The 26815-nt window shown below is 44.0% G+C and overlaps 1 protein-coding gene across 1 annotated transcript in view; it reads left to right on the top strand.

Moving 5' to 3' along the window:
* The window catches only part of LOC118411393 (kin of IRRE-like protein 3), a gene marked incomplete in the record, with an annotated part of 68162 nt that extends 41353 nt beyond the window's left edge, over positions 1 to 26809 (top strand). The window contains 12 exon segments of the mRNA XM_035813656.1: positions 1 to 111; positions 479 to 602; positions 1229 to 1359; positions 2674 to 2809; positions 3413 to 3540; positions 4249 to 4430; positions 4832 to 4967; positions 9890 to 9901; positions 14132 to 14276; positions 15150 to 15363; positions 19235 to 19327; positions 26273 to 26809. Of these exon segments, the coding sequence (XP_035669549.1) occupies positions 1 to 111; positions 479 to 602; positions 1229 to 1359; positions 2674 to 2809; positions 3413 to 3540; positions 4249 to 4430; positions 4832 to 4967; positions 9890 to 9901; positions 14132 to 14276; positions 15150 to 15363; positions 19235 to 19327; positions 26273 to 26386 (1526 nt within the window).
* Between the last annotated feature and the right edge of the window lie 6 nt (positions 26810 to 26815).

Raw genomic sequence — 26815 nt, 5'->3', positions numbered from 1 at the left:
TGCAGATTGCGTCATTATCTAAAGATGACCACCAGGCGAGGTACACCTGCAGAATCACGCACGAGACGCTGTCCGACCCGCTGGAGAAAACCATGCCGCTCAGCGTACAGTGTAAGTACAGCTACAACTCTGTTCGTCATACGGGGCAGATATGTTTACACACTGTTTGCTTACTCATAGTGTTCATGGTATCATTATCATATAATATTGTGTTGCTGATTGTACGGGGGAAATTATTTAAGAGAATTGGTAGCGGTTTATGTGTGTATCATGTGATGTTTACGTGATGTTCAGGTGGCTGTCATGTGAACATCATGCGCATATCATGTGATGTACACGTGGTAGCGAATTGTTTATCGTGTGTATACATTGTATACGACCTATCGGTTTGATGTAAAACAAATACATGGACTGTTCAGTTAAACACGTCAGTGCTTTGTTATAACCTGTTAAACATGATGTCATAATGACGTCACAGATGCCCCCATCATCACCATCACCTCTGACCCGGTTGTGACGAAAGAAGGCGAGACCGCCAACCTCATCTGCAACACGGACAGCAACCCGGGCATCCGCAACTACCAGTGGCTTAAGGACGGCAGGTAAGGCTCAGCTCACCTGGTCATCAGGTACAAGTTTTCGGTATTTTCACATCTGTGCCGTGAAGAATACAGCATCCTTCTACACAGGGACATCCAACGGCGAAACCGCCTGTCTGGATGTACCCTGCTTTCTCAACCGTCATCCTTAGTTCCTGACCGCCTACTTATGAATATTAATGAGCTTACACTTATATATGCGAGATCCCTTTTGAAAACTGAAAGGTCTATTATCTGATTGGCTGACAGCTGTTTTGTGGCGACGCCCGCAGAAACTAAGGATGACGGTTGAAAAAGCAGGGTACATCCAGACAGGCGGTTTAACCGTTGGATGTCCCTGCGTAGGAGGATGGAATACAGACGCCGAGCTTTATAGTTTTAAGTAAAAACAGGTTATTACAATTTTCATCTCCAAAGGCTGATTGCAAACGATAGAAAGAAAGAATATCATTATGAAATATGACTATTCTTGTCTAAATGTTAACCCCTAATTTTCACTTACTAGGTTTGACCTTCTCGGAGACACTGAAAGACAAGAAAACTTAGTTTTGCTGCAAGATACGTAGGGTTTGTGGTATATTGAGAGAGTCTTTTGTCTGAAAGATTTGTTTCCTGACACGTTTTGGCAGTACGGTACCGCGCGGTGACGGCCAGCGGCTGACGTTAGCCAACCTGCAGCGGAACGACCAGTCCGTGTACACCTGCCAGGCCATCAACGACGTGGGCAGCGGCAGCGGAAACTTCACGCTGAACGTAGCCTGTAAGTACGCCATCTTCAGTTCACGCTCAACGTAGCCTGTAAGTATAGCGTCTTCAGTTCACGCTGAACATAGCCTGTAAGTATAGCATCTTCAGTTCTACTTTACACTGAACGTAGCCTGTAAGTACGCCATCTTCAGTTCACGCTCAACGTAGCCTGTAAGTATAGCATCTTCAGTTCACGCTGAACGTAGCCTGTAGGTACGCCATCTTCAGTTCACGCTCAACGTAGCCTGTAAGTATAGCATCTTCAGTTCTCCTTTACACTGAACGTAGCCTGTAAGTACGCCATCTTCGCACTGAACGTAGCCTGTAAGTACGCCATCTTCACACTGAACGTAGCCTGTAAGTACGCCATCTTCAGTTCACGCTGAACGTAGCCTGTAAGTATAGCATCTTCAGTTCTACTTTACACTGAACGTAGCCTGTAAGTACACCATCTTCACACTGAACGTAGCCTGTAAGTACGCCATCTTCAGTTCACACTGAACGTAACCTTTAAGTATAGCATCTTCAGTTCTACTTCACACTGAACGTAGCCTGTAAGTACGCCATCTTCACACTGAACGTAGCCTGTAAGTACGCCATCTTCACACTGAACGTAGCCTGTAAGTAAGCCATCTTCAGTTCACACTGAAAGTAGCCTGTAAGTACACCATCTTCACACTGAACGTAGCCTGTAAGTACGCCATCTTCACACTGAACGTAGCCTGTAAGTAAGCCATCTTCAGTTCACACTGAACGTAGCCTGTAAGTACGCCATCTTCAGTTCACACTGAAAGTAGCCTGTAAGTACGCCATCTTCACACTGAACATAGTCTGTAAGTACACCATCTTCACACTGAACGTAGCCTGTAAGTACACCATCTTCACACTGAACGTAGCCTGTAAGTACGCCATTTCTAGCCTGGTAGCCATCATTTGTAGGGTCGTGTTTGGTCCAGAACTGAGAGGTCCTGGGTTCAAATCCTGCCATTCTACCGATATTGTACCCTTGTGAACGATACTTAACATGACTTTTCTCACCCAAGCCAGGTGTGAATGTGGGCGGGGTGATTATGGGTAACATAGATAAGAGTCTCGTCTCCCCAAGTCAGGAACATCATAACTGAGACCAGCACAAGGTCCCAATAAGAGTGGGGACAAACTGACCCAAAAGGGGAAGCAGGGGTTTAGAAGACTGCTTGGGAAATTCCCTACCACATTTTGACTATACACATTACCCTGTTCCACACTTATACAAGCAGCACGAATTTGCATTATACCTGTGGCACTGTTACCACAATTCCGTGACGAACCGTTTACACCCCCACAGACCCTCCCAGGATCAACACCACGGCCATCCAGGGCGAGAAGCTGACCAGGTTGGGGGATCGGGTCAGCTACAAGTGCCAGGCGGACGGCAACCCCGCCCCCACCGTGTACTGGAGGGTCAAGGACACCAACGCCAGGTCGGTGGCAACTTCTCTGTTTTTTTGTTTGTCTTTTTGCCTTACCCAAAATTTAGCATTTTTTAAAGATAGTGATAATAGTGACGATGATAGGTTTATTGTAAGTTCTTTCCCGAGGGCTAATTGCAAGTGACAAAAATTAAAAAGAATGGTAAACATTAAAGTAAGCGAGCACAAACGCTAAACTGCATTATTGGGTTCGACTTCTTTTTCTGAGATAGTGGAAGACGAAGAATCACACCTTTCATCACACACTCACTTACGAAGAAACTAACGATTACCGCAATGGTCGTAGAGGCTTCAATTGATTAATCTGAAAAGACCTGAAAGCCTCTTCAAGATTACGAGTTAAGACTGGGGCAGCGTCTCTGCTCCCTAAATTGCAAATATCATAATGAAGACATTTTTTACTGTTTATGAATATGTCCGAATGACAAAGTAGATCGATGGCAGTATCACTGATCAATTTTATTTGTTGTTCATCTCAAAACGGGTCGGCGGCCCCTACAACTTTGATATCTTTGTTGTCATATCTACATCACCCTTATGTATATCATGTTTTCTTCATAACCGAACGTGTGTTTGGTTTTCCTCTTCCTCTAGGTTCGGCACGAGTAACACCCTGACGTTCCCGTCCGTGAGGTACCAGGACGAGGGCAGGTACGAATGCGTGGCCACCCAGCAGAGCTTCTCCTCTAACGACAAGATAGAAACGTTTATCAACGTCAAAGGTGCGTTCAACATGCTTATGGTGTCTGTGGGAGGGGGGTCTCACATCAGAGTTTGAGTTGAGGTTCACTGCAACGCTAGCTTGTAGGGAGTTCTTTTCTAGACCATGCTTTAAATAAGCGCTTTCAAACAAGCGTTTTAACGTCATTTTAGTCGTTTTTATCGGGCTTTCTATTTTGTATTGTATCTTGTATTGTCAAAACCTAGTTGGCTGACGGACTTCAAGAATCACTACAAAATAGAAAGCCCAATAAAAACGACTAAAAAAACGTAAAAAAAACAGCCGGAGCCTAACCTCTGCTTGGAGAGTAGTCGCTCGGGCATGCTCGAACATATTAATACATGCCAAGCTGCGTTTTGTTTCTGGAGTAACAGGGGCCAAAATGCAACGAAGTGCATCCTGCTCTTAGATATCAAAGTCTGCACATGGAATTTAATTGTTATTTAACAGAACCTGAACATCAGGGACATTTGCCTATCTAAACAGGCAATAATAAGTGCTGCTTCAATCCAATATGTTGAATCCTGGCGTTATTTCCTATTACGTTTGAATTATGAACGTCTTGAGCGGCTTGGTGACTTTTTTACAAGCTTTCTACCAACAATTTGTTCACGATGTTCCAACTTAAACATATCCGATATTACATGTTTAATTGGGTTCCTATCGATAATATTTTCTCACCATTCCACCCGTCCCTTCCCCCTAACAGGACCTCCGTTCATCGAGCAGGGCAGGGCGGCCGTGCGGGCCCAGGCGGGGTCCACAGCCAAGCTGGAGTGCGAGGTGTACGGCGATCCGCAGCCGGACCTGGTCTGGGAGGGGCCCGACGGGAGGGTCCAGGTGTCGGACGGGAGGGAAAACCTGCAGTCAGAGTATAAAATAGAGCAACAGGTAAGAATTAAGGACAATAGAACCACACACTGACGGACGGACACACTTGCACACAGCCAGACCTGGTCTGGGAGGGACCGGACGGGAGGGAGAACCTGCAGTCAGAGTATAGAATAGAGCAGCACGTAAAACATGGCAATCGGTGATATGACGCACATAGATACCCACAGACGGACACACAGACACAGTCAGCCCTTGTGTGGAACGGAAGGAGGAACGTACAGTCAGAGTATAAAATTGGAAAACTTCAGTCTGCCAAACAGACAGCAGACAGAAGAACAGACGCACAGACAGAATCACAGACAGATCAACTACCACGTGACTAATTTACATACCCGTGACGTCTTGGCTTTCGTTTACGCAGTTTCCTAATTTACATACTCGTGACGTCTTGTTTCCAGGTCATAACGCCGGAAGCGAAGATCAAAGGCGTCCTCACGATCAACTCAGTGGAGGACAAACACTACACCACCTACACGTGCACCGCAACCAACAAGGATGGGGACGCCTACAAGGAAATAGAACTACAGAAAGAAGGTAAGATTCTTTACGTTTGTGACCGCATCCGTAACTGTAAGCAGCGACACCTAGTGCTGCAGTACAATGTGAGCCAGACAGGTAAAAGTAAAGCAAGGGTTGCAAAAAATATTCTGCACCATTTGAAGGTGAGATTCGTTTAAGAAGTGAACTTGAAGTTGGTAAAACCAAGGAGGTTGGTAAAACCACAATTATACCTGTCTACAAACTATGGTAAAAACCATTTTGCAACAATTTGAAGAGACCCTATACTAGTTTCTTTCGATCCTTACCACGTTTCTTTCTCTTTTTCTTTCTCTCTACTAAAAAGCCTAATGAAAGTCTATTTACATAACATTAGCATTATCAAGTTCAACCCCATTGTCGTGTGTCCTAAACAGTGAAAAAGCCCAAAGATAATCGTTCAATATTCCCCTCAGCTGAAGCATAGTTCTTTAATCCCTCGAAAGTCATGTGTCGATATGTGCGTGTTTAATTAAACCGCGGCAATATGATGTGCTGATAAGACATAAGACGGGGTATTTACAGTTCCGTTTCCAATCGATGCCGTAGCGGCTGCGGGAGGACAGACGAAAGTTCAGGACCTTCTGTGACATTTCAGGGAGCCTCGCTACTACCCCTGTCACATTTTGCGAAAATCAATCGGACGGTGATTCTGTGGAAATCGCCCGAGCCTCGCTTATTATAACAACTTTATTGCACAACAATTGTACAAGGCACAAAGTATGGCATATAGATGACGGACGGTTTTCAATTGAAAAATACGCGCAACCCTCTGTCGATCTCAAATATGGCCGATCTTCCATTGATACACCCGAAGATCGTGGCTAATGTCACAATTTTAAACAGTCTTTTCTTGTATTAGCACCCCTTGTACGCCCACACTGTGATGCTAAATGACATAGGGATCTATGTTTAGTTTGAAGACGGAGTGCTCTCAAATTGTACACTTTCTTTGTCATTTGTCGTGCATTGGTAATGAAATGTTGCTTTTCATACCTTTTTTCGCTCCTTGTCAGCCACAGAGGCAGAGTTTGAGTGTTGTCATCCTCATCCACAATTCAAACTGGCAAACGTGTAATCTGATCTCCTGTAACTGCCTCTGCGCCATGCACGGTGACCCTGTGCTATACTGGCCCAATGTTTGTTATACCTCCATATGATTTTGCTCCTCTGTCGGACCCCCCCCCCCCCCCAAAAAAAAAAGTTGAAACGCTCGGATATGCTGTCGAGCGGTTCAGAATATGGAAACGACCAGTGACGTTTTAAATTGCGACGACTGGTTTTAAACGGCAACAACCAGTAACGTTTTAACTTTGCGACGACCGTTCAGAGACGGAACCAGAGTGAGGCTTAGGTGAGCTGCGACAGTAAGACTTCCAACAGTGACGTCACGTGTAATGACTTGTGACGGGAGGGGAGGTTTTAATGCTCCGAGTTCACTGCCGAGAGTTCGGGTTCACCAGCAACCTCCAGCTGATTTCCCCCACGTCTTATCCTTCTTGGAACTCCGTCTTAAAGTGGCACCCAGAGACGCGTCTGAGGACGATTCTTGCGGAAACGGGACGTTCCGTTTTTCCGGAGCGGTGCTCGCGTCTGCAGTAACTGTGACCCAGGTCAGCCCCAGGCAGCGAGTAAAGATTATATTAATAACCCATCTCGGTTATAATGGGACCCAGTTGAGCGCAAATCCGCGTGAAGATGAACTGATATTGATTCTTGATAAGAGTGGATCTCCCTCCGTCTTTTTTCATATAACAGTCTGCCTGAAACACGCCTTATGTAACCAGCAAGTGCGGGGGGGGGGGAATGTCAGAATGTGCATGTGGATTTTTTTTAGCATTTTTTTTGTAGTTTTTGGTACACAAAAGAGAGCCCAAACGCAGGAGTGAACATTAACGGTTCCGTTCCGAGTCAGTTCCTGCACTTCCCGGTCAGGTCAAACAAGCCGGCCATGAAATTAAAGGAGCAAAAATCCGCCGACTCGCGCAAAAAGGCAAAACTGGTTAGGGCAGGAGGATAGTTATGTGGAAATGAGGAAAAAAGTAGGAAAAGTTATAAAAAAGCCTTTCCGTCTGCAAACTAAAGCAGCTCAAATCTACCGATTCGCACAAAAACATATTAAGAAAAGGAAAATAATTCAATGAAAAATGACAATAAGACTTGTAAGAAAACAAATTGTGAAACAACAAACCGTTTAAACACAAAGAAGCCATGCTCAGCTTGATTTGTCTTCTGCAAATCCAAACGGCGCCGGAGTTATTTTACAATCACGCGTTCATCTGGGCTTTATGAGGCGGTATAACGTTCCTGCCTCCCGCGGGTTTTCCTTTCATCCAAAATAAATCTTCACTTATCCCGAGTGAAATTCCACTTGGCTTGTCGGGATATTGTGTCAGGTTTTGGGATATTGTGTCAGGTTTTGGGATATTGTGTCAGGTTTTGGGATATTGTGTCAGGTTTTGGGATATTGTGTCAGGTTTTGGGATATTTTATCAGGTTTTGGGATATTCTGTCAGGTTTTGGGATATTGTGTCAGATTTTGGGATATAATTGTGTCAGGTTTTGGGGTATTGTGTCCGGTTTTGGGATATTGTGTCAGGTTTTGGGATATAATTGTGTCAGGTTTTGGGATATAATTGTGTCAGGTTTTGGGATATAATTGTGTCAGGTTTTGGGATTCCGGTGTCGTGCGCGATAAACGCCGGGTATTGCCGGGCGGAGATAAAGTTGTCAGAAAGGGCTGGAAGCAATTTGGGCTGCCCTTATTGTTCGCAAAACGGCCGATGGTTTACGACACGTCTCAAATCGTCGCCGTTTTACGGCATGTGGTAAATTATGGCTGACATTGGCCTTGGAGCTGAAGGTTGGAAACTTCTTTGGCGACTGACGCATCATATTTGCAATTTTACGAAAAAAAGTGTTCGATCAAGATGAAGAAATTGCAGAACTGCTATCCTTAAGTCCCTATACTAAAACTTGTCATCAAGTACTTACAGTCATAAAAAATAAACGGTATCCCTTCATTCAACAACTGCTATCCACTTATTCAATGCCAGTTTTTCTTAGGACGATGCGTACAATATGCTAATGCACATGCCTACTCAGAAGGTAATTTCAAAGATTCTCGGAGACTGTTACATCGCAATGATCAACAAGAAAAGTTAGAATCTCAGAACTAAAATTCGTATTCGGTCATTGTAGTATTGGTATGTTCCTCTCTTACATTGGACTAGTTGAATCCTCATAAACACATCTCAGTCTGGCTTTACAATTTAAGTCATATTGGCAAAAATATACAGCGTGGCATAAAAATATAAATGCCGACGATAATATATACCTCCCCGAGCACTATATCGTACATTAAATGACTAAAGCTATTGCATTTGTCGTAAAGCCACCGCAATATCCACACCCAACGTGTTGAGCATATCCACATATCGCGGTATAGTTTTATGCTCGACGTTATTATACTTCTCCTTATTTACAAGATGGCATAAAGACTTTTGAGTGTTATACGCGGGCCGTGTGAGTTTCTAATTATGATAAAAGGCGATCATAAATAACTGATGATAAACCAAAAAACTGATCTAGCTGGGCATAGGATAGGTCATCATCATCATCGGCACTCCTCTTGCGAGGTGAAGCAAGTTTTATTTGGATTAGTGGTAACGTTATATATCGTTCCACTATTCTTTCCGGAAGCCGTGCAATACATGTACAATTAAATGAAATGTAAGAAAAAATACTGTACAATCTGTGAACAGAAAAGTAACAAAATTAACTGAGATAACTTAAAGTGAATGGGAGTGTCCAGAGCTGTTTGTCCTTCATAACAGAGAGCATTTTGTGTCCCTCTAATTATTTTCCGTTTCTATGAGTTACTTTAGAGTTGTGGTAGGTCGTCCAATCTTTCTATTTGTGTCAGAGGTCAGGAGCAGGAGATTTCCGACTGGTTCTCTGCTCCGTGCCACGTGACCCATGAGACCCAGTCGGCGACGTTTCACTACTGTAGTGATGTCTGGCAATGTTCAAGATAGCTGTTTGTATGTAATGCGTTTCTATCATGGTCCTCATTCAGTTATATATCATAGGAGAAATTAACTTTTATGATTGAGCGAAATTGTCGGTAAGAGTTTATTTTTATACTGACGTGATGACAGCAGGTCTACGTGGGCTCGTTAAGTGTAATAAACAACGATCACACGGAAGATATGAAACGCTTCTAAACGACCTAAAGTGGCAATAAGTCTTGTACATGTTTTATACCCAGCAACAGTTAGATTTTCCCCTAATGCCCGTCTCGGTAAAAACAGTGTACTCATACAACATGATTGAGGTTTGTCATGAACATTCAAGACATCAATTGCAGCGTATTCGAAGTGCAGACATTAGTAAATAAGCTGCCTAAACAACGTTTAGCATGAATACGTTTGTGAGATGCACGCCTGCTTGTAAATACGGACAAACTTGTCCTGAGCAACCACTCATGGGACTGAGCAAAAATGGTTGCACAGGACAGTTAGTTGCTCCCGACAAGTTGGGTGCCCCCCCCCCCCAAACTGATGAAATGATTACGTTTGCACGCATGCTTGTAAATACTTGCACGCTCTCTGTGAATAGTTTCAACATCTTATTAGCCAGGTGAATGTGACAAAAATGGTCTTGTAACGCACCTTGAAGACATTCTCTAGGCCAAAGTTACGGTAACTCCGCATCTACCTTCAACAGGTGGCAATGGGCAGTACAGCCTTGAGAAAGGTGGCTGAACGCTCACGGAACGGTTGGCAAAGGGAACGTCTTTTCGGTTGCGTCATGAAAACGTTAATTCACAATTGTACCTGTTGTTTGCACATTTGCGTCACAAATGAAAAAAATTAATTTAATCTCTTGTTGTCACGTTTCTCTCTCGCCACCGCCAGGAACAAAGCCCAGTAAGTAGCACGCACCTTTCAACTTTTCATAAGCCGGTTCACGGGTTTAATTGCGCATGTGCGAGGTCAAAGTTGAAGACCCATGACTTTGAAACTACTGTAAACTGTGCTTTACACCATATCCATTGGTATTGTGTTTTGTTTATGTCTCAGGGGTCTTGAACTTTGACATATTACCCTCAATGCATCACGTTGCACTTGCGCAATCCAAACCGTGAATGCGTTTATTTCCCCTTCACTCGCTTTGCTCTGTGTTTGCTATTTCCGCTCTACCAGTTAAAAAATGTACAGCGATCTATGTGGCCAATAAAGTAAGAAAAGGCATATTATCCATGATGTCAAAATATGTTTTGAAAACACACTACACTTTTAAATAATTCATATTTTTTTAAAGAAATTCGCTTTTACTACCAATGATATTTTGGGTCCCATTGGTACCATAGTGCAAGTGCAGTATCCGATGCCAAAGGTAGTGTGCGATAATTCATCAAGCATCTTGTGGAAAGTTTGTACCAGCCATCAAAACTTTCCGTGCCTGCCACCAGAGGTTGCCTTATCGTGAACCAGACTAAAACCCATCCAGGTAAGACTCCGTCCATAAAAACAAAGTTTGGGCGTCCTCACCAGAACCACCTCCTCACCACCACTTCAAACTGCCGAACGCGTAATCTGATCCCTGTAACATGATATCCTCTGCGTCACGGCGTCCCTGCGGAATCATTGGCCCCGAGTTTATCATCTCCCGCACCTCCCGACACTCCGCAACACGGATCGGACCTGTTAACTCTATGGTCAGTTAACAGGGCGCGGCGTTTATGTGTGTGTTATGAGATATCAAGAAAGGATAACGGCCATACGTGTCCAGCCGGTGTGACCAATATTGTTTGAAAAGCTAAGGCAGCGGTGTGGAAGATATTGGATGAGTATCAGGCTTAGCGAATATGAAATTGTGGCAGCGTCGTTTGATCCCGAACAGCATGTGCCTGATTTTCGCGGTGCTGTTCTGTATGAACCGCCCAAGCAATGAGCGAACAGATCGAGCCTCCAGCCGTTGGCTATGTTGTTTTCTAAATGTAATGGAAATCGCCACCAATGATCAATCGTAAGAGTAGGAGCGAATCACAGTAAAAAAGATAGTCTGGGAGATATCATCAGGACTATTGTGAAAATGTAAACGTGAGTAAGGTTTTAAGTGCACAATAAACAACGGAGTTCAGTGGTCAGTTCAGAAACAATTACGAGTTAAAGTCTCTTTTACGGAAAAGGATTTAGGTGTCATTCTAGAAGCATACCGGCCAGTCAAGTAAAAGTAAAAAAGTATTCAAAGTAAAACAAAATGGAGATTATGATATCAATTCAGAAAACGTAAGTTAAGCATTACTACAGAGTTCTGTAAATGGAGTCCTTTCTAGCTTCCACACAGTGAAGTACGGCGTTCCACAAGGCTCGATTTTGGGACCACTTTTGTTCATTATTTATGTAAATGACATGCCTAACTGTATTCAAAATTGTGAAATTTCAATGTATGCCGATGATACGGTTATTCACTTCAGCAGCAAGGATTCTGGGACCATCGAGAATGCCCTTCAGACAGATCTCGAAAGGTTGTCTCAATGGTTTGCAGTGAACTATCTGTCGATAAACGAAGGAAAGTGCAAGTGTATGCTAATAGGTACAGATAAAAAACTGAAAACTTGTACAAACCCCAGATTGGCCGTAAATGGTCAATTTATCAATCTATGCTACATGTACAAATACTTGGGTATATTCATTGATAATCAACTGAATTGGAAGCGGCACGTCAAAGACGTCCTTAGCAAGTTAAGACGAGCATTAAGTATTATGAAACATGTCAGTCCATTTGTATCTACATCAGCACTTCGTACTCTATACAATACAATCTTCCTGCCGTACATCACATATGGAAGTACTGTTTGGGATACTGCACCGGAGCAAGACCTTCAAAAACTCCAACGAATGCAGAACAGGGCCGGGAAGCTGCTACTGAGGGCCCACTACAGAACACCCTCGGCCGAAGTGCTGACTCGTCTCGGATGGAAGAACATCAAATCCATACACAGACAACAGAAGGCGTTGCTCACATACAAGGCTCTAAACAACTTACTGCCAGTCTACATGAGGAACTTGTTTACATACTGTAGGGAAAGGTCAACTAGATCAACGCGACAAAGCGAATCCAACCTACTATACTTACCCATGGTCCACAGGGAAGCGTTTCGAAGATGTATAACGTACTCAGGCACAGTTCTGTGGAATAGTCTGAGAGAGAACGTGAGGCAGGCGCCCTCTTTATCGTCGTTTAAGAACTTAACTCGACTAGAAATTATGTAACTATGGACTATGAGATGGACTGATATTATGTTGAAGACGAAAGGATCTATGGAATGGTGAATTGTATGATGATGAATTGTATCTTTTGTGTAGTGCATTGTATTTAGAAGGTATTTAGACCTCTGACCTCCTCCACCCTTGAAATCTTGAAAAACGGCTCAGGCCGAATGATGTATCAAGGTTAAATAAAGGTTGAAAAAAAAAAAAAAAAAAAAGAATTGGTTGTATAGATTTACTCCAAATCAAATGTGCTACCGATTTATATGATAGTCAGACAAATGATGTTGAAACAAGCCGCCATATGGTTGATCGTGCGATAACAATTTACTCACATATAAGCAGATATTTAGACATGTGTCATTATGAAAGGAAACAACTTGTAGATACCAAACTGCAAAGACATATGTAAAGAGGGAGATCGTCATATTCTTCTCGATCGGCATCTGAAAATCTAAACATATTCCTTTACAAGACAGTCAGAACTTTGTTTCCCTCACTTTAGATGAGCGGATTGACTCGAAATTCAGGATCTAAGTATAGAAGCTATCCCTAACGCGCTCCTATCCTCCTTGTCGTGACGTCCCAACAGATTCTACCACATCTCTATCATAGGGAGAATAAAGCTGTGGACTCTTGTCTGCCTTGGGAAAGGCTGGAGCTGTACAGTGGTAGATCAGCGGGTTAATCTGCTCAATAACATCATACTCCGCTTTAATTTTTCATCTATATTCCGTGTTCTGCGGCGCAGAGAATGAATAGCCGGGCTGATAGGAGATGCGGCATGTTGATACGCACCCGGATTGGCAGAATAATTGCTTCCCGCCGTATGCTTATCTCATGTGGGATACATCGGTTTGAGAAGTACAGACATTTCGATCGTCCGCTCCAAAGATGATTGCGAGTGACGTCAGAGACGTTATATGGCCAAATAAGTCTGGATTACCGGTACAGGAAAACAGGTACAGGAACCAGGTCCGGGTCTGGACCGGAAATTGGACCTAATTGTGAAAACTTGTAGATGTACCATGCTCAACGCGATTGTCCATTTCGCTGCAAAGTAATCTGTTTGACGGAGTATCCGACTTTTACTGGCGTTTTGACATTCTATCTTCATGTAAACAACAGTAATGCCTCTGTTAGCTTAGACCAAATTTGACTGTAAAAACTTGGTGACTATCATTGTCTGCTTCTCTCTTGTTATTTTCTTGGGCCGCTAAGCCGATATAGTCATTCATTTTTTCAGTGGTCCACCAATTTTTTCCAGTTCGGTTTTTCTGGACCGGTCCAACAGGAAAACGGTTTTGTACCGGTACATCGAACCGGTACATCGGAACGGTACTTCGGAACGGTACTTCGGAACGGTACCCGCCCCTATATTGGATGGATATTTACCTCAGTAGAGACCATTCAACGATGCAAACTCTCAAAGACCATACGATCAAAGACCACTGCAGTATGATCATCATCATCATCTTCCTTATATATGCTTTTGTATGGTGTTTTTTTCGACAACAAAAATACCCCCACGGAAATAGAATAAATCTGCATCACATTCATATTTCCAAGCTGGAACATGTGCCCCTCCCCTCCTACATATGTCCAAGCTGACTGATCTGCCCCCCTCCCCCTTCTACATATGTCCAAGCTGACTGATCTGCCCCCCTCCCCCTTCTACATATGTCCAAACTGACTGATCTGCCCCCCTCCCCTCCTACATATGTTCAAACTGACTGATCTGCCCCCCTCCCCCTTTTACATATGTCCAAACTGACTGATGTCTGCCCCCCCCCCTCCTACATATGTCAAAACTGACTGATCTGCCCCCTCCCCCTCCTGCATATGTCAAAACTGACTGATCTGCCCCCCTCCCCCCTACAGAAAGCGGTGGGCGCAGCCAGGCGACCGGCCTGCAGAGCCCGCTGTCAATCATCGTGGCTGTGATCGTGGTTGTCGTGGTGATCGGACTCATCATCCTGGGCGTACTGGTCTGGTGGAGGAACAAGCGGAAAGTCAACAAGGAGAGGTGAGCCAACTTTGTATTGCATTTCAACAGGTGTCTTTTACCTAGCCTGAGCACTATCCTCCGTAGTGACAGCTGCCTCAATACTCTTGCTGGTGTGGTTAGCAAGCGAAAGTATTGAGCCAGAGGTCACTGTGGAGGAGGGTACTCAGGCTATCTTTTACCAGTATTTTCACCATCATGACCAATGTCAACTGTTTTATTTTCTTGCCGTAATCTAATTGTCCGACACTGTTCATGTACATCTGACGTTCCCGTTCCCATGTTTCCTGCTATATGTCATGTATCATGCTTTGTCCAATGGTGCCGTTAATATAAGCTAGTCTGCTTGAGTGCGGCACCACTGTGTACTGTATGTCCTTTTTGTTGTAGTAAAACAAAAATTTGTTTCTTTACTATTTTTGTGCCCAATAAAAGTGTGGCGTCGTATGTGGCATAACTGGTAGAGTATTGGACTCGGAACCTAGAAGTCGTATCCTTGGGAAAGGCCACGACCTTCCTCACTTCACCCAGGTGTACAAATTGGGTACCTGACTTCAGTCGGGGAGGTAAAATACCACCTTTACCTTCTGTCAATGCGAATGTACCATCTCTGCTTTGGTCCCCAGCGCACCAATCAACACGGCGGAAAAGGGCGTGAACGGCAAGGCGGCCATCGGCAAACAGCCAATGCAAATGTACTATATTCCCTCTGATGCACAGCGCACCAATCAGCTAACAGAACCTTCCCTTTGATCCACAGCGCACCAATCAACACGGCGGAAAAGGGCGTGAACGGAAAGGCGGCCATCAGCAAACCGCCAATGCGAATGTAGCATCTTTCCTTTGATCCACACCACACCAATCAGCTAACAGAACCTTCCCTTTGATCCCCAGCGCACCAATCAACACGGCGGAAAAGGGCGTGAACGGAAAGGCGGCCATCAGCAAACCGCCAATGATCAACGACGGGCCGACCGACCGGGAGATACAACGCATGACGCATGCGCCGCCCCCTTACGACCACGAACCGAGATACAGCGCGGGCTCGCTCAGCAGATACGACAGAACTCTACAAGGCAGCCCTTACAGCCCCACCGGGATATACCATGTAAGTATAAGTCCCTGCATGGTTCAAAACATTCAGACATGTCCCATGCACTGTAAATGCATTTAAGTTCGCGGTGGTTTTATTTCGCGGTAGGACCATGCACTGCAGCCTCTTACTGCCATGGAAAAATTCGCGGTGAAACCACCGCGAAAATTTCTGCATTTACGGTATATTTCGTCAGGTTTGGTGAATAATGTGGAAGTAACGTTTTTCCCATTGTATATCGTATCAGGTTTGGTGAATACTTTGAAGGTAAAATTTGTTTTTCTCACAACCAATCATGAGCCAAAACGAGGGGGGATACAAACTCACGTCTGAGACCGAGTCTGTAACTCAACCCCTCCATGCGGCCAGGAGTAGCAGTGTTCATAATATCATAAAAAAGACAGTTGGCAAGCTGTTGAAAATTTGGAAGGTGATGATTTGTGCGCCAAAAAAAGCAGTCACTCAAGCACCTGCATATGATTTTGGAATCATATCCATTTGCTTAAGTAACTGCTTTTGTGGGGATTCTATTACCTCTACGTCCAACTTTCATAAACTTATGATGACTTGTGGTTGTGAGAAAGAAACTTAACTTTCAAAAGTCAGACATGTTGGTAGATAATGAGATGTGTACAAAACAATCTAAAACGACGCCCCTGCAGCACAATTCTAAAGACGTCTATGAAATTTTAGATATACATGCATGGTTGCACTTTTGATTTATAGTTTTAATCATTTAATCCTATGAAACGGATTTCTTATCTGGCTAAACCATGGTTCAGTCCGGTGGCCTAGTGTACGCTTTGCATCACTCTAGAACTGGCTGGTTGCCATTGAGCTTTCCTGGTGAGCAACGGTTCAAAATGCTTTGCCTAGACATGTTCTCTGTAGTATCGTTACACTGTTACACACATCAGGTCGCACGTTGTAGCAACAAAACATACATTCATATACAGACAACAACAACAGCACATTCAGACCATGGACATCACCACACAAAATAGACACATGTTACATCATTTACATCAAGGAACCAAATCCCGTCTGTAAATATGGAATTATAACAACTGTAGCTATAAATATAGTTGACCGCGTGGAAACGCAGGCAACGATGACTTCTCATTACAAAACGAATCCTAACATTGAAAATATTTCCCTGAAGAAATGATCATTTCTTTGTCAGAGAAATGTAATGGAAACGTTATGAGAATCTATGAAGCACTCTTGTGGTTATCCTTTCTACGTACGAATCAATGGCATTAGAATATAAAACTCTTGAGTTAATATTAGATCTAAAAGCGCAAATCATCAGTCAGAACAGACCTGCTTCACAGTAAAGATTCCCCGCTTATCTACAACAAATGCTAGAGAATTGGTTATCTGTCTAATGATGCAGAAGTTGTATGCAGACCACGCCATCGGGACAATAGGTGCACCTCCACAGCATTCTTCACTTAGTGGGGATTCAATTTCTCAGAACTACACCCTATATGCAGTCGTCAAAAATGGATAGTTTCGCGGCAGGAGACATTATGAATTCGGCATTGAAGAGACCCTTTTTTATCTGCAAGAGTTTGTGAGGAATAGGGCCATCATCTGATGGTGCAGGAGTTAGGCGTTCTTCTTCACCGTTTCTGATTCATCAGTTAGCGCTACACATTGTGCAGTCATCGGAAATGAATCGGTTCGCAGCAGGAGACGATATGAGTTTGGCAGAACCGTTTGTATCTCGGCGCGGGAACGATATGCATCATCAGAACGCTCGGCTGCGCGCGGGTGACTCCCTGGGATTGCCGCATCTTCTCACTCCGCAATAATATTGTGGATCCAGAACGGCTGACGGATGAGCATCTTTCAAGTACCTCGTGGGAAATAATTGGACGAATATCGCTTCCAACCCCCGCGATTATTGCAGAAGTGCCCTGTAAATGGTTCGCCGCCGTATAATTCGGCTGGGATTATATAAAGAAAAAATAGTTTTCTTTGAGAGAAATCACTGTTCATTCCTTTGATGACGTCGACGTCGACGTCCATCCAATGTTTTATTCACCAAGCGAAGGGGTCCGGCCGGGGAGCTTATTGTGGCCCCGGTTTTCTTCTTTCAGAGTTTTCTTCTTCCTCTCTGCATTCCCCAACTGAAACCTCTGCTGGAGAAATATGAATGTTTGCGCTTTCTTCTCGCCATTATAAATCGTGTGGTGTACCATGAAGCAGGTGGTTTGAGTTTGTAGCAGTCCTGGAGTCGAAAGGCAGTATTTCACATCGCGTTTGGCAGGTTGGACGGCTCTCCCGGTAAGACATTGAGAACGCTCTCTGTGATAAATCTGCCAACCATAATCATAATAACGCCAACGCGACCATCAAGGAAATCGTGCTCTTTTTATCGGCGTAGCAAGCAGCGCATCCTACCGATGGGTTGAAAGTTACGACTGCCAGTTTTTCTCCTAAAGCAATTGGCATGTTCCGCCATGAAGGATTGCTGGATTCTCGTCTGAAGCTAGACATATCCTGGGCTACTGGTGTCATGGCGCCAGAAAGCAGCAGAATGTTAACAACACCCTCCGGGGTGCCAGAACGCAGCAGAACGTTAACAACATCCTCCAGGGTGCCAGAACGCAGCAGAACGTTAACAACACCCTTAGAGTGCCAGAACGCAGCAGAACGTTAACAACACCCTCCGGTTACGTGTGAAGATACCTCAAGAAGTTTCACACACATCGCCACAGCACGAACCTAACGCGAACTCACCACGCTTGTCATACGTCATACTTTCTAATTTAAAAACAAAGACGTTGTTGTCGTCGATCGCTTCGAGCATTCTCAACCCGACTTTATTCAGAATTACACATTCTGTTCTAAATAGCCGGCTTACATTTGAAATACGTGACAAAGAAAAACAGTAATCTTTTGGTTTATATAGGCAGTTCATATAGGCCTGTTGTATGCGAACAATCCCTCAGGTAGAACGTCATTCTACTCGTGTTGATATAAGACAATCCAAGTTGCTAAAAGTAGAAAAAATCTGGCCACATCATATAACTTGTAATCTTAGCATGTCACAGAAGTGTCAACCGAGATTACAACAAATGAAACGGTACATGACAACATAAGCCCCAGTCTTGCGCCTGTGGTTCTACGGTAAGCCGGAGGGGCCAATCTTGACCCCCCAAAAAAGTCACGATTTCCTCGTGTGCGTGTAAGCATCCGTCATATCTATTCATACACCAGATCTCATTTGGTGCCCTTCAACATTCAACCTCAAATGTTTAGTCTCTCAATATTTGTTGATTGACAATATCTATGCAGATTCTATAATGTTTTGTGTTAAGTAATGTTGCAGCAGCGCCCCCTACCTGTAGCGCGAAGTAGAAGCAGTCCGTATTAACCCGAAGAAGGTGACAGACGGTCACCGCAACGTCGAGTCTTATAATTATAGAAACACATCAATGTGTTTGTGGATTAAAGAACTACTAGTATGATACTGAACATCCAATATTATTTCAAGAAAATAGTATTCGCTATATATGCCATCATAAATGCCAATGATAAAAAATCATTCAACCTCTTACACTATGATATGAACACTCTCTCCTTCATGCTCACATTTTTTAAAATCAAAAGTACTAGTAAACAGATGAGAAAATTGCAAAGACTAGACCAAGAGGTGCCTCATCATGACTACTTCGCAACTCAAGCAATTCCCCTATTTCTTTTATCAGACGCACATCTTTTTGCCGACAGTTGCAGCTCAGCCGGTGAACTTGTTGCTTGTAGGGTGAAATTCTAGTAATGCTACACGGTGTGCGCTTCGCCCTTTCCCCGCCCGGCCTTTAGTCACAAAGCCGTAACTATTTTATGGGAACTATTTCCGGCATGAATGACGTAGGTTGGCGCTGACCTGTCGGACTCTGACGACTCCAGCTTTGTGTACGAGAAGGAGAAGGAGCCTAACCGTGTCAAATCTGCCCAGATCCGCCATGTGAGTATATAAATCTACCTAACACGGGAGCGTAAAAACGTCAATGGGTGATTTAATACTGTAAGATGCAGCCACAGCTTCTCTGAATAATCGTATGAAGTTGGTAAATCACTGGAAAAGTAAGGTCTTTGCACACAACTAAATACTTAGCTGAAAATTTAGCTAACGATTCAGTGGCTGAGCATGTGGAGAAGGACAACTCCAAGCCAACAGTTCACACTTACGCCACATCTTCAGAAAAGACGCTGGAGCCGCATGTTCCCCGTTTAGGAGCTTTATTCGAACCGACACACAATTACCTCTCCTAGAGATATGCTGACCCGATCAAGTCTGGTACCGCATTGTGAGAAGCGACACCTAGCTGCAGTGCGAAGTAGAACCAGTTAGTATTAATTACATGAGAAAAGTGACAGACGGGCACCGAAACTTAGGTTAGGTACTGTATAATCACTAGGTTGTGTAGAAAAATATATAAAAATTTGCCTGTAGGATAATAGCATTGAAACTTGTAGCCCTGGGCCAGGGCCACAAGTCTCAATGCTATTATCCTACAGGCAAGTGGCTTCTTCTAGTTCTTCGTTGGGGACTAGCAAAAGGGCATAAAACTCAAGTAAAACTTTCAACCAGCCAGACGAAAACCAAACACAGCAGACAGGTGCATATGAATTCCCTTTCGAAGCTCGGGAATTTCTTAGTCTAGACATCACCTGCCCTTACCGAAGAAAATCAAATCTAGGCTTTAGAAGTTTGCAAATGTTTGAGAGACTAAAGAAGCTTTGGGGGGAGGGCAGCCGGCTTGACGTGAACTCACAGACAGGTACATCAATAACTCCGTGCACTGAGGGCCGTGTAATCCCTGTAAAGTCGCGACGGTTATTCTGGAGCTGGATCAGACGTATTCTCCTCGGGTGCGGAAGATTGAAGACCCGCTGACGTGCAGGCAGCAGGGCGAGTGCTGGAGAGAGTTTTAAGTCAGACGCTTTCGGCCCGCAGTGGTTAGACTACAGCACCGGAATCAATAAAAACCAACGCACAACGTGCCGCAACGCACAAGACGGGACTTAACACTGATGCCAGACGAGAGACATTTCCCGCCATGTAATGGACGTGATGGTCTTGAAATTTCCGGGATATTTTCTTTTAAACGACGCCTAGGCTAGTGAAGCGTAGCGATATCACATGAGGGTTGGTTTATCCCTGACTTCGTGTAACTCGTCAATCAGACAGGGTCTAGCCGACTTGTCTCTGCGGAGTCCAGTGGCAAACTACATGAGCGTCAAACAACTCCGCGGACAGGATAGGAAAGGCTATCCCTCCTCTCTCAGCTTGTGGTGACGCAACTGGCAACAGACTTGACGAACTATTGGTAAGAACTTTGCCACCATGCACGGTGGGTGCCTAACTACTCGCACACATCAACTTTGACAAGTAGAAACAGATACATTCAAACTACACTGATCTCTGACGCCAGCAAAGAACGTCCCATATACATGATCCAAAGATGCTCTGGCATAACTGAATTGGCTTTGTTTCCAACTAGACAGACTTAAATCCGAATTTCCAGCCGGACGTATGACCGTCTTCAGAGTGACTGACTCGCTATTTTGTACAATTACATCATGGCCACATGACTTAAATAATGGGTCAAAGGTCCCAGTAGGTCTGTACCGCCCCTTGCCTAAATGAAATAATGCTTTTTTGTTTGCTTGAATGCACAGAAAGTACGGGACGTTCGTATGGCCTTATACATACAAACAAATAAGTGCAAAAGGAGTAACAAAAAGTTGTATGAATATATTTATATGTTGAGTTAAATGTATCTTTCGCACTACTATTTCTTGGATCAAAACATTCTTTGACATATTTATCATACAATGTTTTGTCCATTTCCTGTCCAACGTCAAATAACGTGCGATGGTGCCCCAATTGTCTATCTGCATAGATCTCCTACATTTACATTGTAGATTTCGGCACGTTGCCTGTATGAAAAATACCCAGATACAAAATATAACCTCCATACCCAGATACATAGCTAGGACCCGCAATTAGTCAATATGCAGGTGGGACACTCCCAAATCCGAGCTGTAACTGTATCAATATAGCCTGTATAACTGCCCTTCGGCGTAACACACCAGATCGCAGGCACGCGGCGCGGCAGCAGCTGGTTATATTACACTGAAAGACCCGTCAGACCTAACTTTTGCATATCTATCTGCACGCGTTCTTTCAAAATATCCAGAGAAGATGCCCCTACTGTGCTTGGTGATAACAAATTCCACTCTACGATAGTTCTGGGAAAGTACGAATTTTTGAACTCACCAATCCTATGTTGGTAACTCTGGTACTTGAAGGCATGACTGTTTCTCGTTCATTTTTGAGCTGGTGTTAGATACTACTCATGCAGTCGGTACGTCCACCAGTTTATTAGTCATTTTGTACATCATGCAAAGTCTGGACAACCTACACAAATATTCCCGGCATCTGGTCCGGGTTCAGCTTTCCCGGCCTGTCTGCGACCTGATCCCTCCTTCATACCCGTTTTGACCCCTTCCCCATCGATCCCGGGCTAGTACCAATTTCACCCGGACCTCTCGACAGCCCGGACGGAAAGCTCAAGACGCCCCGTCAAATCAAACATGCTGCGGCAAACATGTTTATCCATCGACGGAGCAATCTCGGGCAATTTGGGATGATTTAGGGGCTTATCTGAGACGGACAAAAGATGGGTAGAACAAGAACCTCACAACCGCCATTTTATTTAAGTTAATGTAGCTTTAGGAGGTATGACTTCTGAATTGCATGTCATGAATGACGTCTTTTGCTGTAATTTCACTCACAAGTTTACATCTACCTGACAACTCTCAGGTTTAGTAACACAGTATGGCGGCAGTGCTTACGTCGACTGTCATGTGGGTGAAAATAGGGGAAAGTATCGTTTGAAGAGGCATGTTTTCCAGCAAGCTCGTAACACACTCGACAGGTGGACGACAACACGCTCAACAAAAAAATCACTTCGTTGCAAATCATATTATTACATGAAATCAATTCAGGCAATTTTCTGTAGCCATTGAGGGTGGTAGATAACAACATCAAGTGTAGCCCAAGTTACCGAAGCTGGAAAGATAGTTTGGGGCTTGCTGAGCAATTAGACGACAGTATTACATCATTACGGCGCTGCGGGACCTCCAACAATGGCGTAACTAATTGAGCACTTTGAGGTTAAATTGAGGAATTTATCATGTACCATGGGCACAAGAGAAGAGGCGAGAGGAATATCTCGATCGCAACTGGCCTGCAGTTTTCTAGAGACACGCCAGAGGGAGCAGTAGATTAGGAACTCCAACACATTCAGACAGTGCAAACCAAATATTCAACATTAACTATTAAAACAAACAGCATTTTACCTAACATATATTCCCTTACAATCTTACCAAACAAGCGTTCAGTTTAAACTACATGCACACTTTATTTCCCAATACATTCCCTTACAACTTACCAAACAAACATTCAACATGCTATCAACATACAAATCCCCTTAAACACTTAGGTTCGCTTTCTGTACAGTTTATTGACTAGGGAATTTTTAGTGGGACCTGGTTACAGGGATAATCACTGAGCTACTCTGGGGTCGAGAGGCCACAATTAAAGCTGCTGTGGACGCTAGTCTTGGTCCCAGAGTACTACACTTCTCATTCTACTAACACACTTAGACCACCTTATATGGTGTATGCACGTGACGTCACAGCCGCCATATTGGTTGGTTGAACATGGACGTTTTAGACCATATTTGCGTACCTGTATGACGTCACAAAGACGTGACAGTAATTACATGAGCAAATCCACGTTTCCATGGCAACACCAAGGTTCAACCATCCAAGATGGCGGCCAGTGCTTACGTCATAGTCACATGGGTGCAAACACCGATTCTTCTCTCTCTAGCCTCCCCATCTCAACTGACTTGCCTTGATCTCTGTTTATTACTTATGCTGTAGAAAAGATTGCATCATTTCTTCATCTACTGTGTCTTGCAGAGACTTCCTATGCATATGCGATATTCTAACCCGGCTCTGTAGTACTACTTCATGCTTTTGCCATGTGGGGAGTAAATTCTAACATGCTCCCCGGCGATACTCACTTCAACTTTTGCCCTCGCTCTTCGCGCATGGAGAGGTCCATGTCCGGCGGCATGATGTACTCTCCAAGCAGAGGTTGGTGCGGAAAATAGTGACCTTTTTCCTTTCATCCGTTTTTTTTTTTTTTCTCAATCGGCCTTCCCACCAACCGATCGAGAGAAATAAACGAATAAAAGGATAATTTTCCCCCAACCTCTGCTTGGAGAGTAGCATGATGCACGAGATCCACGCGTGACAATCACGAATGGGGACATTGAGAATCACGTGTCCGTCATCAGGTTATCACGTGGCGATCACGCTGTGGTCAGGTGGTAGAACATGTGAACCGCATCCAAGCGCGAGGAGTGAGGTCGATGTGGCAGTGGTGCAAGCAGAACTATCGTAATCGCAACAAAGTGAAAGCCTTTCAGCTGTAGATTGAAGAAAACCTAACGTACGTTAAAAGCAAAGCTGCAGTGCGTTCAATTGGACCTTCGACTGGTCATTCCAACATGAAGAAGAAAGGAGTAGATTTCGTATAAAACTGTTTAGTGATAGCCGATGAGGAATTTACGATGGCCAATAATGACCGAAGGAGGTCATGTTTATTTCATCCACAAATCCAACTTTTGATGGCAACCCTGTTGAACCAGCCAACATGGCTGGCAATGCTGACGTCACGTCACGTGAGCAGCAATGCCCATATTAGGCATGACATAGCTCTGTGTGCACCACTGTCGAGTTCTCTACCTTTACCTTTTCCTGTTCTTCGCCCCGCATGTCCCGCTGCACAGCAGGGGTGGGTGTGAAGGAGGGGCCCGGGCCGACTGCAGAAGGGCTCCCCGAGGCCGAAAGGTCCTGTGCTCTCCTTCTGGCCTTTCCGCTATGCCTTTCTCCTGTCGAACGTTTCTCTGTCTCGTGCATGCCTGCAAAGCTACAGTCAAACCTGTACTAGTCTGCAAAACTACAGTCAAACCTGTACTAGTCTGCAAAACTACAGTCAAACCTGTACTAGTCTGCAAAACTACAGTCAAACCTGTACTAGTGTCCACCTCTGCATTGAAAACACATGGCCATTGATGTACAGTCAAACCTATACAAGTCTTCAAAACTACAGTCAAACCTGTGCTTAGTCTACAAAACTACAGTCAAACCTGTACTAGCCTTCAAAACTACAGTCGAACCTGTACTAGCCTGCAAAACTACAGTCAAACCTGTACTAGCCTGCAAAACTACAGTCAAAGCTGTACTAGTCTGCAAAGCTACAGTCAAACCTGTACTAGAGACCACCTCTGCATAGAAAACACATGGCCATTGATATACAGTAAACTGTACTAGTGACCACCTCTGCATAGAAAACACCTGGTCATTATTGTACCGTCAAACCTGTACTAGTGACCACCTCTGCCAAGAAAACACTTGGCCCTTGATGTACAGTCAAACCTATACAAGGGATCGCCTTTAAAGGACCACCTGGTTTGGCTACATTCAAACCCGTACTACTGACCATCCTTGCATGACGGCCTCCCGATTGACCTAGCCCATAGTTGGGACCTGTCTATTGTGCCGCGCCCGGCGCCCATTTTCAAGGTTGACAGTCAGGTTTGACTGTGTACTTCTGTCTATAGATGCTTCCGGTGTTGGTACCCACTCCCTTTTCCTTCTCAACCCTATTCAAACCCTTGTGCCCCCCTCACCCATGATACATGATACGTAGCTGTTAATGAGCGGACTTTTGGTCCCGTTTTGGGATGGGAAATATACTGATGTATATAAGTAATGCTTGTGGGTTACCTATAAAAGATATTCTATCATATTTCAAAACCATTGAGAGACATTTCATTTGTGGTGTGCATGGTTAACGTTCATCCAAGATGCGTTCACACGTGTAAATTCCATTCGTTCGTTAGTGTAAATGTGCATGCAGGTGCATGTGCCATACGATTTAAAGTACGTCAGTTTGTGTGAACGTGCATGCTGGTGTCGCACGACACTTCAGTTGGTAGATGCATGACTATTATTTAATCCTTTATTATAATCGTTATGTACTTGTATTTTTCACAATTGTTTATGTCGATGTGTTATACATGTGCAAGATACTGTATTTGCTCTAAATCAATGCAGAAGAGACCAAATTGAGCACAAAGTTTCCAATCTGTTCTACTGTATCTATTGTTTATGGTCTTATCTTTCATATTGTGCCTTTTACTTTTAAGTTGAAGGTTTTTCTTCTTAAGTGCAAACTTTCATACTATTATTTGAACTAATTCTATTCTCCCTATACCATTGTTTACTTCCTTCGGTCATGTACTGTATAGAGGTATATTTGAATGTAGAATTTGTGTAGCATATCACACTTTTAGTGTATTCCCAACTTTTAAGCAAACTCGCTGGCTTTCAACCCTTTTGCTCTTTCCTTCCCCTCTCCCTTACAGTTAACAAACCTCCATATCACGAAATGAGCATGCATCATTTCTATACTATCACGTGAGCGTCACGTGAAGTATGTGAGCATCACGTGAAGGAAGTGTGCATTCTTGCATTTATTCTCGCATGTATTTTATTCTTCAACCAGAATGTTGTGGTGCTAGGCTGTGCCTTTTTTTTTTTTTTTTTGTAGCCAGGCTTCTTCCCAGTATTATGTTAGTTACGGTTATATGCTAACAAAAAGGCCTGGATGTACAAAAAAAGATACAATCCTGCACCACAGCATCTGCTTCGATATTGCATTGCTAATACACGGAAAAGATGATCATGCGTCATTTCGACAGTGTCATGTGATGATCACGTGAAATAAACGTGCCTGTTTTTCCCGCCCTTTTTTCTCCTCCAGAGCGGATACACGGACGACAAGTTCTTCGGGACGGACCTGGACGTGGACCTGTCAGCCCGCTCCGGAGGCTCGCGGAGACCGTACTACGGCACGTCTGACACCAGCTTCGTATAACATCCGCCCCCCTCCCCCATCTACCCCCCCCCCTGCTACAGGCAGAACAGTTTTGTACGTAGGTCTGCTGTTGTCATATCTGCCGTGATGCACAGCTGTCAATCACAAATATCTCTCGACATGTACGGCATTTTATTCTGTGGAGACACACTTAGCCGGCATCTTTTCAGTAGTTTTTATCACTTTGAGATTCGAATTCCTATGTCCGAAACAACAGTGACAATATTGTACTGTACTTTCTCTACTGAAAAGAATAGATTGTGTACATAGATCTCCTCCCATAGAATTTATAATTTTCTCTACAATTGTTTCTCTCCATTCCAAACCACATGACAGCTGCATTCCGTTTCCATGACTACACATCATTGATTGACAGCTGTTCCTCACGACGCTGACATCGGCATAGTTGCTCTATCCGTGGTATGCGAC

Source organism: Branchiostoma floridae, chromosome 3 (genome assembly GCF_000003815.2).
Source record: "Branchiostoma floridae strain S238N-H82 chromosome 3, Bfl_VNyyK, whole genome shotgun sequence".
Taxonomy (NCBI): domain Eukaryota; kingdom Metazoa; phylum Chordata; class Leptocardii; order Amphioxiformes; family Branchiostomatidae; genus Branchiostoma; species Branchiostoma floridae.
This window is presented reverse-complemented; position numbering and strand designations above follow the sequence as displayed.